This window comes from Rhineura floridana, chromosome 1 (assembly GCF_030035675.1).
Source record: "Rhineura floridana isolate rRhiFlo1 chromosome 1, rRhiFlo1.hap2, whole genome shotgun sequence".
Lineage (NCBI taxonomy): Eukaryota > Metazoa > Chordata > Lepidosauria > Squamata > Rhineuridae > Rhineura > Rhineura floridana.
Genome location: NC_084480.1, coordinates 26,980,989 through 27,001,483, shown reverse-complemented (window position 1 = coordinate 27,001,483; position 20,495 = coordinate 26,980,989). Strand labels below are relative to the sequence as shown.

Here is a 20,495-nt window from a genome sequence, read left to right as displayed (position 1 = left end):
AATATTTAGTGGGTCTGACTGTTCCCAATTCTCGCAGAGGCCTACTGGGATAATTGGCTCAGAGGGTCGCCATAAGTCGCAGTCGACTTGGACGCACATAACAAGGTTTTGTTGGTGGGCTCTTGTTGGGTCCCATATCAGCTGTTTAGGAGGAGTCTTACTAAGGAGGGACATGGGTGATGCCACCCCAATTTCAGTGATCACGAGTAGAGGGAAATATAGCCATGGGGGGATGCTGAATTACCACAGAAGATGAGGACAACACTATATACGCCTTGTTCCTCCCTCCCACTCCTCTCATGGATGGGTTCCTCATTGCGCATCTGCTGTGCCCACTGGCCTGTGTGTGTTGTTCTTTAATGCCAGATCGGTACACAATAAGACCATACTCATTCATGATTTGATCGTGGATGGTGCTGATCTGGTGTGCATTACTGAGACCTGGGTGGGTGAGCTGGGAGGAGTTGATCTGACCCAGATTTGCCCACCTGGATACTCGATGCAACACCAGCACAGGCTGAAGGGATGGGGGGGGAGTAGTTGCTGTGGTCTACAGAACTTCCATCTCTTTCACCAGGAAACCACTGTATTGGAGCTGGCTGTGAGGGCCTGCACCTGGTGTCGGGCCAAGGAAACAGTAAACTAGGGTTGCTGCTGGTGTACCGTCCACCCTGCTGCCCGGCAGCTTCTCTGACTGAGCTGGCGGAGGCCATCTCAGCTGTGGTATTGGAGGAGTCCAGAACGATAGTCCTGGGTGGTTTCAATGTCCATGCTGAGGCTGCCTGTAGTGTTCCGGCTCTGGACTTCATGGCCTCCATGATGACCATGGGGCTGTCTCAAGTTGTCACTGGCCCAACGCATAGGGCAGGGCACCAGATGGAGGAAGGGGTGTTCTGGAGATGGGGTGGTGGTGGATGTCACCCCATTGTCATGGTCAGACCACTTTCTGGTGAAGTTTAGACTTGTAACTCTGATCCTTCCCTGCAGGGCTGGTGGACAGATTAAGATGGTCCACCCCTGGAGACTAATGGAACCCACTGGATTCCTGAATGCCCTGGGGGAGTTCCCAGTAGATAGAGCAGGTGACCCTGTTGAAGCTCTTGTCACACTGTGGAACAGAGAGGCATGTTGGGCTCTTGACACGGTTGCCCCTCTCCAGCATTGTGGAGTCAGGTTTGCACCTTGGTACACCAGTGAGCTAAGGCCAATGAAACAGGCTGGACGACGGCTAGAGAGCAAGTGGAGAAAGACGTGCTGTGAGGCTGATCGGGCACGAGTAAAACATCATAACCATGCCTACTGTGTGGCGGTGAGGGTGGCGAAGAAGGCCCACTTCTCTGCCTCCATTGCATCCTCAAGTAGCCATCTGGTGGAGCTTTTCCGTATTGTCAGGAGTCTGTTGGCATCAACTCCAGGAAATGGAGTCTTTAGATCCTTTGGAGGCCCACTGTGAATTGTTTGCAAGGCACTCTGAGAGTAAAGTTGCTCGTCGCTGTCTTGATGCCTCATCCACATCTACTGTAGTCCCCAATGAGATGTCCACTGCAACATCTGCTGCAACTTCTTGGGAATGGCTTCAGTTGATGAGGCCTGGTGATGTACAGAAGGTCCATGTGATGATGCGGCCAGCAACGTGTTCTCTAGATCCTTGCCCTTCTTGGCTTATTAAAGCTTGCCGAGGGGGTTTGACCAAGTGGATCCAGGGTATGGTCGATGCATCATTGTGGGAGGGAGTGGTTCCAGTCACCCTGAAAGAGACGGTGATCCGACCGCTCCTGAAAAAGCCCACCCTGGACCCATTGGTATGTGACAATTACCAACCGGTCACAAATACCTCCTTTTTAGGGAAGGTGATTGAGAGGGTTGTGGAGCAGCAATTGCAAGTACTCTTGAATGAAACAGATTATCTTGACCCATTCCAGTCTGGGTTCAGGCCTGGTTATGGGACTGAATCGGCCTTGGTCACACTGATGGATGACCTTTATTGGGAGAAGAACAGGGGAAGTGCAACCCTTTTACTCTTACTTGATCTCTCGGTGGCTTTTGATAGCATTGACCATGGTATCCTTCTGGGCCGACTTGGTGAGATGGGTATTGGAGGCATTGTTTCACAGTGGTTCCAATCCTATCTCCAAGGTTGTTTTCAGAGAATAGCATTGGGTGATTGTCTTTTGGCCCCCTGGAAGTTGTGCTGTGCGGTGCTGCAGGGTACCATCTTGTTCCCCATGCTGTTTAACATCTATATGAAGCCCTTGGGAGCAGTCATCAGGAGATTTGGGGCAAGGTGTCAGCAATATGCTGACGATACCCAGCTCTATTTCTCTGTAACATCTGAATCGGGAGAGGCTGTGTAAGCCCTGGACCGCTGCCTGGACTCGGTGGTGGGCTGGATGAGGGCCAATAAAACTGAGTCTGAATCCTAGCAAGATGGAGGCGCTATGGGTTGGTGGTTACCAAGTTCAGATACTTGGTCAATTGTCTGCTTTGGATGGAGCTGTACTCCCTCTGAAAGAGCAGGTTCATAGTCTGGGGGTGCTCCTGGATCCATCTTTGTCACTAGAGGCCCAGGTGACCTCCATGGCTAGAAGTGCCTTTTACCAGCTTTGGCTGGTAAGACAGCTGCGGTCGTTTCTGGACCGTGATAGCCTGACCACTGTTGTCCATGCACTGGTAACCTCCAGGCTGGATTACTGTAATGTGCTCTATGTGGGGCTGCCCTTGAGGTTGGTCCGGAAGCTGCAGCTGGTTCAAAATGTGGCGGTGAGGCTGCTCACTGGGGCAGGATATTGCCAACATGTCACCCTGCTGCTGAAAGAATTGCACCGGCTGCCCATTTGCTACCGGGCCAAGTTCAAGGTTTTAGTTTTGGTGTACAAAGCCCTACACAGCTTAGGATCAGGATACCTGAAAGACCATCTTATCCTTTATATACCCAGTCGATTACTGTGCTCTGCAGGTGAGGGCCTCCTGCAGATACCATCTTATCAGGAGGTCCGTTCTGCACAACATAGGAAACTGAGCTTTAGTGTGGCAGAACCTACCCTGTGGAACTCCTTACCCTTAAATATTAGACAGGCACCATCTCTGTTATCTTTTTGGCACCTATTGAAGACCTTCCTCTTTCAACAAGCCTTTTAAGTTGAGACCTTATCCTAGTCTGCTTCTGTGTCAACCTTTTAAAAAAAAATCTTCAAAGCTTTAAAAAAAAGATTTTAAAGTTGTTTTGTTCTAATGTATTTTAATGTCTGTTGTTTTAAAGTTTTTTTTAGTGCTTTTGTTTGCCGCTCTGGGCTCCTGCTGGGAGGAATGGCGGGATATAAATCAAATAATAAAACAACAACAACAACAATAATAGCAGTAGCAGCAACTCCTCTCTATCTATTCAGGCCTACACAAATCTGCTCACCAGCAAGAAAGCACCTAGGCCCTCACAGAGATATCCAATATCAGACAGGTCCCCTCCTTCAAGTTCTCTGCAGATTGCAGAGGTCTGTCCTGCACATTACACTTAAGCCATAGTTTATTAAACCAGGGTTTAGCATTGTGTCCTGTCAAGCAGCTTAATTATGGTTTACTTACTACCAACAAAACGTTATCTGAAGCCATGGTTTATTGTTAACTGTAAGCCCTGCAAGACCCTCTGCCTGCTTGCTGGCCTCTTTCCACCTGGCCTGGAAGGGTGGAGCCTTGACTGACTGCAGCTATAAAAAGTTTCACTACCTGAAGATGCCAGAGACCACCTTGACTGTGGGGTGTTGTTTAGGGACTTCTGTTTGGGTAAAAGTTTAATTCTGCTGGTCAGTTTTTTGTTGTGCTGTTATTGCAATTATGCTTCTGTATTTTATTGTTGGATCTTATTAGGAATTATAAGGGTGTATCAATTTATTGTACGTTTCATAAGATGTTTTTGTTAACTTATTGACTATGAACCCAGCAACCTTTCTTAACCACGGTTTGTTTGGCCACCTGCCCCAGATACTCACTAAACTACAAAGGCACAAAACAAAAACAGCTGGAAAACAAACTAGACTTTGATAAAAACAAGCAATGGTTTCGTTATCTCTGGGACACACATAGCTAACTCATGCTTTGTTAAACAAACCATAGCTTACTGTTATGTTATGTGCAACCACAAAGGGGACAATATGTTCAGATGCTGTGAGAGACTGACAATTTTGTAAAAAGATTTGTGAAACAGCAACTGGAAAAAGCACACCAGAGCTCCTTAAGCCTTCTTCTGCCTGAATGGCAATGGCAGCCTGGATGCTAATCTGACAAAATGGAAGCAAGCCAAAAGAAGAGGGAATGCTCCTGGAGAAGGCAGTTGAGAGCAGCAGTAGACCTTTGGCCTAATGACAATTCTGAACTCTTTGGGGCTAACCATACAAACCCTTTGAAACTTAGGAGCAGAAAATTTTGTCACATTTGACTGCACTTCCTATCCCAAACAGACTATTACCTCCTGCCCTTGATAGGTCCATTCCAAAAAAACCCATTAGCACTACGGCTTATCTGGCACTGGTTCAATAGTTTAAAATGTCTAGTTTAGGGCTCCAACATGGTTCAGAAAGAAATATAACTGTCAGCAAGAACTGCTGCTAAGAAAACATTTTGGCTTTACATGCTTGCCTCACAAGTGCCAATTTTGCTTTCTGCCTCAGTGGTCAAGAGACTATGTGGTGGGGTCTGTTTAAAGAATACTGTTCTGATTTGCTGCACTTGGCTGCTCATGTACTAGATAAGCAGCCTGTCAGCACCAAAGACTCTGAACACATAAGGATATATTTTGACAGTGATGGCTGAGAACTGACATTCTGCCTTTAAAAAAGGCATACATGCACGTTTCCTCTTTTTGGCTAATCAAGAGACTATCAGTTAACTCTGTATTTAAACCTTGTTTTTATAGGCAGGGATCCAGAAGAGATCTGTGTGCGAATGGAAACACCTTTGGCATGTACCAAGAGAAGTTGTTGTTTTCCTGTCCGCTGTAGCCACTAATTCTTAGGAGAATCGCTCAACCTTCAGGAGTGCCTTTCCAGAAAGCACAAGGAGCTCCAATGGGTATGAGAAGTCTGAAAAGCTCTAGATTGTTCACCAACACTGCATACAATCCTTTCCTATGTTAGCGACAGAATTTAATGCTCCTCAAGAGAAATTACAGCACAAAGATCATCATATGCAAGTATGCCAGTGTAGTAGTATTTAACTATTTCAATACTACTTAAATACACTGTGAGAGCCAGTGTGGTGGTTAGAGTTTGGACTACGACCTGGGAGACCAGGGTTCGAATCCCCACAACCATGAAGCTCCCTGGATGACCTTCGGCCAGTCACTGCCTCTCAGCCTCAGAGGAAGGCAATGGTAAATCACCTCTGAATACCGCTTAACATAAAAACCCTATTCATAGGGTCACCATAAGTCGGAATAGACTTGAAGGCAGTCGATTTCCATTTAAATACATTGCAATAATAGTATAAGAAGATTTTAAAAAATAAATATGGTAAGATGTCATGTGATAGGCCACATCGATTTCACACTTATTTTAACCACACTATATATTAAAGTACAGCTGGTATAGCACAGTGGGGAGGACAGCCTGGCTGGGAGTCCAGAGTCTGTGAGTTCAAATCCCCACTCATGTCTCCTGGGTGTCAAGGGCCAGCTAAAGATCACCCCTTGAGTAGCTCAAGGGTTACGTACCCTGCCACCTGTGCAGCTGTGGGCAAGCCGCATAGTCCCAAGGAGCCCAGATGCCCCCCCCCAGCTGGCAGTTGCAGACAAGGAAGGGTCTGGCTTGTGCAGCTGTGGCAAGCTGAGCAGGCCCTAGCCCGCTGGGGAGGACTAGCCTCAGAAGGAGGCAATGGTAAACCCCCTCTGAACACCACTTACCATGAAAACCCTATTCACAGGGTCGCCATAAGTCGAGATTGACTTGAAGGCAGTCCATTTCCATATATTAAAGTTATAAAGTTTGAACTCCTAAATGTCTGCAGACTGGCATATTACAAATAAAAAGAAATAAAACATTGTACCTAAACGGTGCTAAAACATGCTTTAGCAGAGTTCAGATTTAAACTGGGCAGAACATAGGCCTAGAGGTAGTGTGGTGTACTGATTAGAATGGTGGTTCAGAAGTGGGAAATACAGGCTTAAGTCCCTGACTAGCCATTAAGACCACTGCATGGCCTTAGACAAGCTTCTATCTGTGAGATTCTTAAAATAAGATAATTCTCATATACTGCTTGCAGCTCTTCAGAGGAAGGGCATGATATAAATATAATAAATTTTCACTCAATGAAACAAGAATACAGATGCTTTGAAATTTTCCAGCAATCTATGAGGGTAGTACAATTCTAGTCATTCCCCACTCTACCTCAGTGGGCCCAATCAGGGCCCAGAGCCCCTAATTATTCCTCACCCATATCTCTTCCATTGCTTCTGGCTAGACAAGAATTGCTTCCAGCAGGTGGCTGGGAGCTTGCTGACCCTTCTAGCGTGCAACGGACACAGCTGTTGCTTGGGCTCCTCTAATATCCAGAACTTTCCTCATCCGCTCCCCCTTTAAATCGACAGTGTGGCAGCATTTATAGAATGTGTGTATCATAGAATTATAGAATAGTAGAGGCCATCGAGTCCAACCCCCTACTCAATGCAGGAATCCAAATTAAAGAATACCCGACAGGTGGCTGTCCAGTTGCTTCTTGAATGCCACCAGTACAGGAGAGCCCATCACCTCCCTAAGTAATTTGTTCCATTGTCATACCGCTCTAACAGTTAGGATGTTTTTCCTGATGTTCAGTTGAAATCTAGCTTCCTGTAATTTGAGCCCATTATTCCATGTCCTGCACTCTGGAATGACTGAGAAGAGATCCTGGCCCTCCTCTGTGTTACAGCCTTCCAAGTACTTGAAGAGTGCTATCATATCTCCCCTCAGTCTTCTCTTCTCAAGGCTAAACGTACCCAGTTCTTTCAGTCTCTCCTCATAGAGTTTTGTCTCCAGTCCCCTGATCATGTATAGGTCACAAATAACACTGTTACCCTGGTTCTCTTAATTTCCCAACTGTGGCAGTTGTTCTGCTGAGTCTGATGCAGTCAGTAATGAAAAAGCTGATGCCCTAATTCCCTATATGGTGATGACCCAACACCACAGTGATCTGGGCCACATAAGAAGTCAGCTTTCATTTTAGCATTTATGAACAAGGTAGTCTCTCTAATCAGCCAGTAAGGCCTCTCAACAGCACCTTCTATATTAGGTATGGTGAACTCCAGATGTTGCTGGACTGTAGCCCCAGTCGCCTCATCCAGCCTGGTCAATGGTCAGGCATGAATGGGAGTTCTAATTCAACTACAACTGGATGGCCACAGGTTTCTCATCCTTGTTCTAAGATATCAAGTAAGGGGCAGGCAGGGGTAGTCATTGATCTTAAGTGGTTATGAGCCCTGCTGCCAGAGCTGACAATTGTTTTAAATCAAATGATACATGTGCACAAGAATGATTAATTTTACTAATAGCACTTTAATGTACTTCATATAATCAACATTTTAATACTGCTGTTATCTGTCCTAAAGCTGGCTAAAAACTAATTTTTTTCAATTGCTCTTCCAACTAAGATTCGCATGCAAAACTTCAAGATTGTAAGATAATTTATTTTAAATGGATTCATTTTAAAATATTTGTAATGTAAAGCTGGAAAAATATACCATTATCTTGTTCCCGAAATGCATGACTAGTCCACTGAGATGAGTAGGAATGTCCATTATTACCCTATGGAATAGACAGAGTGTCTACACATTAAAATATTATGCTAAAACTTTGCCTAAACGTAGACAAACCTTTGGAGCTTATCCTATGAAATTAGCCAATTACAATAAATAAGGTGGGAGTTGAAAAGTTATCTACAGTGCTGTGAACATACTGTCACCAGTTTTAAAATGTTCAAGAGGATAGTGTATTTGTCTTAGGAAAACTATGTGAAGCAAACCATCATTTGGACCAACTATATGGGAAACATTTCAACTGCATTCAGCAAGATAGGGAACTTTAAGTCCTATACTGTGAACTTGCATATGTACTCATGAAGTATCTATTTGGAGAGAAATCACCTACAGTACTTCCATTTTATCTGCCTGATTTAAGATGTTCCTTAGAAGTCCAGGTGAAGTGTATTAAATTTATGTATTGTTTCCCACTATAAAAAGTTCCAGAGGGATGTACACGAAAAGTAAAAATACATTAATAAAAACCACAAAAGCATGTGAAAAACATATTCAGGAATACAGGAACGTAAAAGGGTACATCCCCAACATAACCACCCCATCCAAACTTAGATGGAACACAAGACACTCAATCATTGGTGTTGCCCAAATGCCTGGGAAAACAAAAACAGCTTTGCCTAGTACCAAAACGATGACAAAGTTGGCACCAGGCAGGTCTCCCTGGGGAAAGCATTTCATAAGCATGTGTGCATGAGTATGTGTGTGTATTAAAGACAAGGCCTGTTCTCTTGTTATCACTCTCTGGACTTCCCTTGGAGGTGGGCACACAGAGAAAGGCCTCAGATGCCGAGCACAGGTGAGGCCATTTTCAGAGGCAAAGTAGGTGTTATGAGAGACAGTTGTGGCACCTCAACCGTGCAGTGCTATCCTTTCTGCCCATTTGTTCAACATGGTTTTTAAACACTGGTTAAAAACACTTCTATTAGTGCCAGCTGTTACTGGATTTCAGGACCTTTTAAGTATGTCTTTTATTGTTGTTTTAAACATTTTTAAACCATAATTGTCGCTGCTGCTGTTTTTATTACTCTGGCTTTAAGAGTTACATTTTGTATGTTTTTTTAATTAAACATTATGAGCTGTCTTGGAAACTGAGGCTGAGTGTTGGGATATAAATATTTCAAACAAATAAAAGAGCTGTGAAACAAGTGCTGCCTTATTTTGTTTAGATGAGAATACTCTCTATAAAAATTTATTATCAATTGTATGACTGCTTACTAGGTTTTTACAGTCTCTTAAAAGCAGTACTATGAATGCATACCACAGTCATACACTGATAATGGTATCAAAGCTATAAACATGGTAAGCCACAGAATAAACCTTGGCTACAGCTAGTGGTTTGTATGGAGCGAGATACACCATGTGCCTGAGTTCAGACACAACGTGAAGCCAAACCATGGCTTAACTGACAGCAGCATGGCAGTAGCAAGACCAGAGGAGCAAAGAGGCTGCAAACTTCTTTCCGGGAACCTGCATGTTTGCTCATCCATATTAAGCTATGGTTTGGCTTAGTGTTGTGTGAACTGGGTGACCGTCAGGTGAAAAAGGCTGAGTTTACTAAAGACAATATGCGCTGCTTCGCTTTTGTTCATGCCCCATTCACTTCAGCATTGGACTGCACTGGCAAAGTGCCTTCTGGATAGGCCTTTAAGTACTCAAGTCAACCCATACAAAAAAAACAAAAGGTCTTGAATAATAATGTACTCTCTCCCATAAAAACGTAAAAGAAAGGATGTGAACAAAGTCTTGCTTGGTATGACAGAAAGGAATGCTACACATCACTTTGGTCAAGCATTTAAAGTAGCCATTAAGTTTCTATTAAACAGCAGGTTCATTTACAGGCCAAAATCTATTGGCTATTTACCAAGAAGTTTTAAAGATTAAGTTTACTGCCTTTAAGCATTTCAAAATTATCTATATTGTCTAGACCCCCCTCCCCCGGTCTGACTAAACTAAACAGCTGTAAAAAGTGTATTTCCTATACTGTTTAACTTTGACACAATAATGTACTCTTGCATCCCATTTCATGTGCTGAACCCATTAAGATGGTTCATCATTTAATTTAATAAGCCCTATTATTTTGTTCATAGATTAAATGCATTGCTGATGGACTTTATCCTGCCCTCCCCTGTTGCACCAAATATTAATTCTTCTTAGGTCAATAAGATTACTTGTGGAAGTCTGAAGAGCTTATGCATGAACTTTGGCTAATGAGACATGTTTCTGTTTTGTTTCTTTCCTAAATATATACATCATATCAAATTATATGATTGAAAAGTATCAAATGGATACAGAATGTGATCTTCTAAGTGCCCCCAACAAGCCTCCAACCTTGGTTGCTAGGTAGATTGTCCAAATAATGCAGATTAAACAATTCAACCTTTTATCACAGCATGCCTCAAGTGAAGAGCAAGCAAAGAAAAGTACATGGCATTAAGGTGCCTGCAGATGAGCTAATCAAGCAACAAATTGGCTGACAAGGGAAGAAAAAACTCTCAGGTCACTAATTGAGCTGAATGCAGAGGTAGGGATAGGAGTGTGTTTAAAAATTCTTACCAACTACTAAAGGAACTGTTCTGTAATCCACAACCTGGATACTCTTCCATCTCTTTATACAAGCCTAAAATGTCTTCACAATCCAAGCACACCTTGGCTTTCTTAACTTACTTATTTACGAGCAATACTTACCAGTTGTTCCTCTGCTCAAAGACATCAAAGGAGAAGTGCAATATGAACATAAAGAGAGCCTGCTGGATCAGGCCAATGGCCCATCTAGTCCAGCACCCTGTTCTCACGGTGGCCATCCAGTTGCCCATGGGAAGCCCAAAAGCAGAACCATTCTCCCCTCCTGCAGTTTCCAGCAACTAGTATTCAGAAGCATACCACTTCTGAGTATAGAGGCAGAGCATAGCCATCATGGCTAGTAGCCACTGATAGCCTTATACTCCATGAATTTGTATAATCCTCTTTTAAAGCCATCCAAGTTGATGAACATAATTGCCTCTTGTGGGAGCAAATTCCATAGTTTAACTATGCCCTGTGTGAAGAAGTACTTTCTTTTGTCTGTCCTGAATCTTCCAACATTCAGCTTCACTGGATGTCTATGAGTTCTAGTGTTATGCGAGAGGGAGAAAAACTTTTCTCTATCCACTTTCTGCATGCCAGAAGGGAGTGTGCTCCTGGAAGCAAGCACAAGGCCCTCTTAGGTTCTGTGACTGTCCACTATTTGCAGGACTCAGACGGCACACTTGCTTAGGGGATCATGAGGCACACAGTATCGTTAGCTTCTCCTTGGTCCCTCTAGCCCTCTGATAAGTTACCATCCCAAATAAGTTAAGAGCCTTGGGAAGCCCCTCCCATTCACAACCCATAGTGAAGGATGCCTGTGACAAACTTGGGGGCTGGCCACAAAATACAGAGCAGAAGCAGGGAACGTGTGGCGGGAGGAAAGGAAGTTCCACTGTGCAAACGGAAGTTTCATTGGCTACAACCCTATTTGGCCAATACATTCATGGTCTGTATTGTGCCCACTGATTCATTGCTCACATATTATAAAGAAAGCATTTATTATTACTATTTATTTACTGTAAGTGACAATGCAGTTACCAGCATTGTCTGGTATACTTTATGATGTCCTGATCTGACAGAATCTCAGCCATGCAATTAGCTGTATGCATACATACTAAAAACAACATTAATCATAATTATGCATACAAAAGAGACAACATAATTCTTTTTCATGTATGAAAAAGATCACACTGTATGCTGAACGCTGGCTTACCGCATCTGTGACATCTATCTCATACACTTTCTTGAATGTCTCCCGCTCAAAAAAGAGAAGTTTTCCATTTCCAACTCCTTTCTTAACAGAAGTACCAGTAACAAGTAGTTTGTCATCTGGGCTGAAACAGCAGTCGGTCCTGTTGAGAATAAAGTACAGAACTGATGAATTGGTTTCCTTAAATCTTATTTATGCATTATATCAAAATCTGTGTTCAGTCCTTAATTATGTATGACAACTAAAATCACAGCTGTGTTCCAAATAACCAAAATTGGCAAAACGAACAAAATGAGATGTCTCGACATGATATCAGCACTGGAAGAGGAGGGGGCAGTCTAGTCTACAATGACAACAAATCAGAAACAGTTTCAAAATCTGGCTATCATTATACAGTAAATAAGTAGGTCATAATATCAATTTTTCCAGCAACATAATATCTATCAATGTTAAATAGCAATGTGAAACTGTAAGCAGGACTATTTTCCAATATTGTTTTCCTGTTTTCTTTCAAATGTTCAGAAACAAATGTCCAGAACATTCATAGTCCACTCTCAAGACTAAACAGCGCTTTCTTTCTAGATTCTTAAAATTAAATCTCATACTTTGAGATAAAAGGTATACATAAGTAATGAGTAAAAGCAGTGAGCAAAAACAGCATGCTGAGATCATTTTGTATTGCAAGCTTGAAGAGTTCTATCACTAGGGTCCAGTGGGGATGTAAGTGTGGCTCCCTGCAAACTGCACAGTGGAAGCCAGTCTTGGGAATTCATTCATTCAATTCTTCCTCATCCCAGTATCAATTCTCTTGCCTTGCTGGTTTTAAAGATGCAGTACAGATGATAACTATGATTAATGCTAAACATCATTAACAGCAATCAGGAGTCTTAACCAGATTTTGAACCCAAGGATACAAGTTCAATGGGTAAACACGAGAAGGCACAGATTCCCGAGTTTTTTCTTGACTTGCAAGCCAGTTTTGGAAGGGAGCCAGAGAGCCTTACACTGGACCTAATATATGATGTATTTTTTCTTGGACAAATGCACCCCATCTCCACCAAACTCAGGATTACCAGGGGGCTAATTTCACATCATATATTTCATACCATTGACTAATCATGCTACTAGCTCTTAGGAAACTAACAGGAGGACATCAGCACCCATGCTGTTTAATAAAGAATACTCTGGATTTCTTTCAGATGAAAAGATTAGAAGACCTGAATGAACAGAGCATGCAAAATTTCCAGTTTAAGCACTCTTATGAAGTAAGAGGAGCCTGCTAGATCAGGGCAACGCCCATCTAGTCCAGCATTCTGTTCTCGCAGTGACCAACTAGATGTCTGTGGGAAATTATGTGTATTGCTATAACTGATAATTTACACAACACTTCAAGTTTCTGAAGGAAAATGAAATCCAAATATACTACAACAACATAATACATTTTTTGTTAATTTACTTACTAAACACCTGGCAACATATAGAGTACAGATCCAATATACAACAATCTCAGAGTATGAAATCCAACTGTGTCACTCCTCCAATAAAACTCTACCCCCTGCAGCCCCCAGCTACCCCCAAAATCTGCTCAGGAGGGTTGTGGCACTCTTTGGGGCAGATTGGTGGATTTGGGGGAGGGAGAGGAGAGGAAGGGCAAGTCCACTCACTCAAAGTTTGATGTCACCCTGAGGCACAACACAATTAATAGAATGTGACGTCAGAATTAAAAATAAAAGCATGGACAGAATCAAAGACCAAATGCTTAACATTTCTGGGCATGTTATCATTATTTAGACGTCTATACAAAATGTTAGACATTCTGAGCAGTAGTGCCACTTTTTAAACATGTAAAGACAAGCTGCCCTTTTTAATGGGATTTGCACACACTGCAAGTCTTCGAAAGTTCAAAATGTGGTCATTATCACAACTTACTACATTATGGCTGTAGCTTTTTTTAGCGGGCCACAATCCTTGACTTGGACACATATTGAGTAGAATCCATTCAACAAGACTAATTGAGGAGGTGTCCCTCCAGTGAATCAGTCTTCACTGACTTCAGCATCTAATTCCCCTGTCTTAAATTAAAAAGCTACTTACATTGGGAAGAAGCTAGGTAGACCAACAAAAGAATTCAAAGGTGTTTTAAACTGCCTGATGTCCCATGTTTTTAAAGTATCATCACCTATGAAATATAAAACAAAGATTTAGTACACAATGATGAAGAAAAAGCAACACTTTATTCCTTCATTATTACAAAGGAAAATCCTGCCAATCTTTCTAATCGTTTTCTCCCAAACTTTTAAAGGAGTGGCATTCTTTCCTTCCCCTGCTCCTCTTCCCCCATGCCAAGAGAGAGAAATCAAACAAAGCAAAATTAAAGCTAGAGGTAAAGATGTAAGCCTCAAAATAATTTTTTTTTAAAAAACCCCACCAAGCTTATTAAAAAATGATAAACCATGACTGTTTGTTCAAGGTTGGTGAGGAATTGGGAGTTCTGAATCCTTCACTTTTCAGCCAAAGTGTTGCTCACTGATTTCTTACTCCCCACAATGGGAAATATAAGCCAGTTCAGATATACTGGAAAACCAGAGTTTACTGCTGCACGTTCAAGCCACAGACAGTCTTGATTTTATGTGCTTCCACTCCCCTCTTTTTGTGTCTATGATAAGGGATTGAGAGCTTCTGCTTTCACTTTTAAATTAACTACATTTCCCTTTGAATTCCAAACTTGTGGAACTGTGATTTGTTTAAAGTTTAAACAATGGTGACAAAAAGAAATCAGGATCAAACCCTTGTTTCAAATCCTGGCTTGTTCTTACTAACCATAGCTTAAACAACACACAGTTCCCAGAGTTCAGGAACTGTAACTAGTTCAAAAATGAAAGCGCAAGCTTTCAAACTCCTCTCAGCAGACATGTAAGAAGAGGCGAAGGAACTAGAAACTGTTCTTGTAGTGTGAAACGGTAGCTTCCCATTAAGTCTGAACCAAGTCATAGTCTCTTCAAACTCTCTACACTGCTGGGCAATCCTTCAGTGCCAGTAGTTCTGATGTCACCTAGTTAATGACACAAGGAAAAACTATAGCTGTGGTCTAGGAATTCTGGCAGGATTACAAGGAAATTTTGAATTGCTGGTGAATTTATTATATTTTCTAGAGGAAGGCAGACAAGTCAGTTTATAGCCCTAAAAGACTTAGGCCCCCAAAATCTGAAAGACTGCCTCCTTCTCTACAGAACCTCTTGGGTGATAAAACCGGTAGAGAAGGACCTGTTGGTATTTTTACCACTCTTGGAAGTTCAGGGAGGGCATCCTCTGTGGCAGCCCTCAAGATGTGGAATTCTTTTCCCCAAAAGTGTGATTCACACCTTGATTAGGTAGTTTTCATTGTACGCTAAGACACACCTCTTTACCTGGCCTTTGACACCTCAGATATATATTTTAAGACCCACCCTAATCTCTTGATTGTAATTTGTTTTAACAATTTTTTTAATTGTTGTAACCTGCCCTGGGATCTTATAGTGAAGGTTGGTGTGAAATCTAAGTAACAAGAAGTTTCTACCTTCTTCTAGGACTTTGAATGCAAGCCAGAGTAATTAAACTCACAGAATATCACCATACAAGGGCCCAGTTCACACATGAAGCTAAGGCAAACTATGGGTAAGTGTGAACAAGTTAGTGTGCAAGTACCCAGAGCTTTACACAGAGCTAATAATAGTTTGCATTTCATCTGCCATGGGGGCACAGGAGTGTAGACTGGTACTTTATCTCAATCAAGTTCAATCCTAAATCCAGAACAACTGGGGTGTTGCTCAAGCCAGGCCCCACAGTGCCTTCACAGCTTCTGCCTGCTTTAGCTGAACTCAGACCAAATATTCTGAGATCCCAGGGCCCATAAGAAGGAGGGAAGAAACTGCAGATTAAGGAAGAAAGGGTCTATATGCCAGGCAAAGGCCACAACAAAATCTGACCAATTGACTGGGCTAGTTACTATCTGAATGTGACAGAATGTAACATTTAATTTATGCCTTAGATACAACACTAACAGTAGTTCAGATTAAGATTTCTATGTTTTGTAACACATTCCACACTGCACAATAAAAGCTAAGCAACACAGCTTTAAAAATGTTTGCAGAACAACAATCTGTCTGGCAACTGTTCAAACATCCTTCAGAGTAACAAACTGCAATCAAGGCTTCTTTGGCCTTGATGGACTAGGCCTTGACATGGCCCTCTCTCTGGGGGACTTACAGGATGCAGGAGACAGACCGTTGTTACTAACACTTAACAAATAAGTTAGGAAAAGCTGTTTTGTTCTGCATCACATCAAAATACAAGGTAGAGCTACGGCCTGAAAGCACATGATACACCACTTTGCTGAAGCTAAGTGTGTTCGAGCCTAATAAGGACGCTGCTTGGTTCCAAGGTAGATAAATGGGATATAAATGAAAATAATCATAATCATCATAATAAATGAACTTCAGGAACCGTCATATTTTGTAAAGGATATAGTTACAATACCAAGCACATACAAACGTAGAAGAATTCTGTGTTCCTTCAATTCTACACTCAACCATGTACAAATGTTATTGATTTTATTAAGAACTGCTAATTAAAGCAGCAGCTGTAAACTAAGATGCTTTCTTACTACCTTAAGGTAAGCTGTTACCACATTAAAAAAAAAAGATATGGTATAACTAAAGAAGTATAAATGTAAACAACTGAACTAGAGCAGCCTTTCCAAACCTTTGGAACCCCCGATGATGACTACAACTCCGATCAGCCCCAGCCACCATGGCTGGGTCAGGAATTATGGGAACTGTAGTCCAGCAACATCTGGGGACCCAAAGATTGGGAAAGGCTGAAGTACAGCTCACACGCACTATCACACAGAAGGAACATCATTGTCTTGCAAAATGAGGTTCTTTTTTACAAGTATGTCATAGTAGGTGACTGTGCATTCACTCACGCACACACCTTTTTTTTTGGTAAAAATATGAGGTGCTGGTACTCTCTACTGGTAAATACTGTCACAAAAAAAGGATAAAACTATGTAAATGTATCACACTTGGAATCTGTGGAGATATAGTGTTCCCAGTCTCTTAACTATAGCCAATGGGATTAAGTACACCCTTCTCTGAGAACTTTCCATGCATTCCATTCCATTGCCTCCCCTGCTAGGTTTAACCATAATTAAGGGCTACATCAGCACCATCATTAACCATGGTTAACAGTAACCACAGCCTCCTCTTAAGGTTTCTAATCCCTGGTTAAGAGCAAATCCTGATTAGCATCAATCATGAGTATCGTTGGTACTAACATAACCCTTAACGAAGGAGCAAGGTGGTGGCTTGGGGAGCGTGGAGAGAGAGGAAGAGAGATAATATAGTCCTCTCAAATATGATTAAGGGATTGGTAACATCTTGTATGCATGGAGTCCCGGTGTTACAGCACTTGTTTGGAGTTCCTTTCTTGATTGTGTTTTTTGTTTAGATTACATACTGTCTTCATATTTTACCCCATAGGTATCAGAGCACTTTCTTTGCCTTCCCATTATCATAAGGTTAACAACAAATTGTTATCAAATTGTTAACTTGCTAGAGTTCACCCTAAAGGATATACAGCTTCATAAGGATGAGCACATATTCTATTGCTTTAATTGACAATGCTAATCCTGTAAAGTGAAACCACCAAGCACCACTCATCTTTGTCAAAAGCAAAATGAATTAGCAGCCATACCAGCATTTTTGTTGCCTGCTCTTAAGTTTACATTGAACTCATTTTGCTTGATGAATGTACCATTGGTCTCACCTGAAAGGTGATTTTCATAGGAAGGGGCCATCACTGTGGGGGGGATAGTTCCACCTATCGTGCGAAGGCAAGAATGTTTTTGAAGTCAAGACTAGGGGCGTCATGCCCCTCCCACTCTCCAGTTCATTCGTAGCGAGTCTAAAAGAGATATCTAAAAATACAAGAACAAGGCCAACAGGCCCGCCAGGAAAATAACATAATAGTCACATGCATAACAACATGACTCTAACCTAACTTCATAACATAACAGAACTAAAGGTCTTGACTTCACTCTTACATTTAAATATAATATGGAAACAATAACATGTAACCCATTGATAAAATCACTAGTCATCCTCCAACTGGGAGGGTCGTGATGGCCCCTTCCTATGAAAATCACCTTTCAGGTGAGACCAATGGTACATTTTCCATAGGAAGTGGGCCATCACTGTGGGATGTACCAAAGCAACCCATATAGGGAGGGACCACCCACATGTTAATCCTCATTAAGAACCTGTTGCAACACTCGTCTGCCAAAAGAAGCATCAGCAGAGGCATAACGATCAATTTTATAATGTCTTATAAACGAGGATGGGGAAGACCAGACTGCGGCCCTACAAATATCGGCAACAGGAGCATTAGTAGCAAAAGCAGCCGAAGTGGCAGCTGACCTAGTAGAATGAGCTGTTATACTAGCAGGAACTGGCAGCTTCAGGGACTCATATGCTAAGGTAATGCATGCCCTTAACCAACGGGATAAGGTAGGATTGGATACTTTATGCCCCATAGACCCTGGATGAAAGGATACAAACAGAGACTCCGTTCGTCGAATCTCTTGGGTCCTAGACAGGTAGGTCTTGAGAGCCCTCCGGACATCCAACGAATGCCAAGCCTTCTCGAGAGGATGGGTAGGATTCGGGCAAAAGGAAGGTAAAACAATGTCCTGGTTGCAATGAAAAACTGAATCGACCTTGGGACGAAAGGAAGGGTCAGTCTTCAGCACAACAGAGTCCTTATGGAAGACGCAGAGGTGTCTAGCAGAAGACAATGCGCCCAACTCCGAAACGCGTCTGGCAGATGTGATTGCAATCAGAAACAGGACCTTGAAGGACAGTATGCGTAGGGGCACAGTCCTGATGGGTTCAAACGGAGGGCGTTGCAAAGCCTGCAGGACTTTCGGCAAACTCCATGAGGGGAACCGATGGACAACAGCCGGAGAGCGTAGGGCGACTCCCCTCAAAAAACATTTAATGAACGGATGTGAGGAAATATGATCTCCAGGGGAGGACACTGAGAGAATGGATGACAGAGTAGACGCATGTCTACGTAGAGTGTTGGGTCGAAGTCCCATCATAAAGCCACTATGGAGAAATTGGAGTACCTGGTGCACATTGGCCTGGGATGGATCGTGGTGGTGGGACTGACACCACTTGGAGAAAGCCACCCAGGTATGTTGATAAATTCGAGTGGTAGAAGGTCTTCTCGAGGCCAAAATAATATCAATCACAGCGTCAGACAGTCCAGCTGACCTCAAGTATCTCCGTTCAAACGCCACGCTGTTAGATTGAGCCAAGTAGGGTCCTGGTGCAGTACTGGACCCTGGGATAGGAGGTCTGGCGTTACTGGAAGTGTCCAAGAATCCATCATTGACATTGCCAGAAGATCTGAGAACCACGGTCGGCGTGGCCAAAATGGTGCTACCAGAACCAGCTGTGCCCTTTCGGTTCGCGCCTTCCTCAAGGTTTTGGCTAACAATGGTATGGGGGGAAAGGCGTACAATAGACCGTCTGGCCACGGTGTTGTCAGAGCATCCACTGCTTCTGCTGTTGAGTCCAGGTATCGGGCAAAGTACCTTGGAAGCTGGCAATTGTGACTGGAAGCAAACAGGTCGACTGAGAGGGCGCCGAATAGACACTGGAGACGATGGAAAATGGCTGGATGAAGTTTCCATTCTCCCGGGAAGACCTGTTGTCTGCTGAGCCAGTCTGCTGTCACATTCAAAATCCCTCTGAGGTGCTCTGCTTTCAGGGATTGTAGATGTTGTTCTGCCCAGACAAAGATGAGGGAGGCTAAGTCCTGCAGAGGACGAGACCTGGTGCCCCCCTGTCTGTTCAAATGTGATTTTACACACGTGTTGTCTGTTTGAATGAGCACATGATGCAAAGGGAACAGAGACTGAAAATGACATAGAGCCAAGTGGACAGCCTTTAGTTCCAGCCAGTTGATGCTTCGAGATCGCTCTGCGTTGGGCCAAACCCCCTGAACGTACTGGGAGTTGCAGTGGGCTCCCCAACCTATGAGGCTGGCGTCTGTGGTCACGACGGTTCTGCGGGGTTCTCTGAACGACGTGCCCTTGGAGAGGTGTTGAACCTTGGTCCACCAGCGGAAGGAGAGGCGCAGAGCGGGGCTCAAACGAACTTTGCGATGGTTGGAGCTGGCAATGTCCTTTTGAAAAGGCAACAGAGTCCACTGAAGGGGCCGAGTGTGAGCTCGAGCCCATGGCACAATGTGGATTGTAGAGATGAACATTCCGAGCGTTCTGGAAAGAAGCATGACGTCTGCAGATGTTTGTTGCATCAGGGACCTTGCGATGCTTGTGATGGCAGTGATGCGATCTGGAGACAGGAAGACCATTGCCTGCAGGGTGTCCAACATTGCCCCAAGATGTAGTAGGCGTTGGGTTGGTTGGAGATGGCTTTTGTCGAAGTTGACAAGCCAGCCGTAGGTCTGCAAAACATTGAGGGTGATCATTAAATGATGATGAGCCAGCTCTTCAGATTTGGCCCGTATGAGCAGATCATCCAAATATGGGTAGATATGAACCCCTTGGGTCCGAACGTAAGCCACTAGGATGAGTAGCACCTTGGAAAATACTCTTGGAGCAGAGGAGAGACCAAATGGCATCGCTCTGTACTGAAAATGTTGGTGGCCAAAGGTAAACCGAATAAACTTTCTGTGGGCTATGCAAATGGGTACATGGAGATACGCTTCCTTAAGGTCGATAGAAGCCAGGAAGTCTCCTTCATGCAGACTCTCGGTAATGGAATGGAGAGATTCCATTTTGAACCTGCGGTATGTTACGAAACGGTTGACAAACTTGAGATCCAATACCGCCCTCCAAGATAAATCTCGTTTTGGCACAGCAAATAGGAGGGAGTA

General features: G+C 43.2%; 1 protein-coding gene across 2 annotated transcripts in view; it reads right to left on the bottom strand.

Moving 5' to 3' along the window:
- Nucleotides 1–20,495, bottom strand: part of WDR70 (WD repeat domain 70) — a 157,150-nt gene that overhangs the window by 30,576 nt on the left and 106,079 nt on the right. For both annotated transcript variants that reach the window (XM_061616604.1, XM_061616613.1), the window contains 2 exons: nt 13,647–13,731; nt 11,556–11,694 (listed from right to left, as the gene is read on the bottom strand). In XM_061616604.1, the coding sequence (XP_061472588.1) occupies nt 11,556–11,694; nt 13,647–13,731 (224 nt within the window). The remainder of the gene's footprint in view (nt 1–11,555; nt 11,695–13,646; nt 13,732–20,495) is intronic.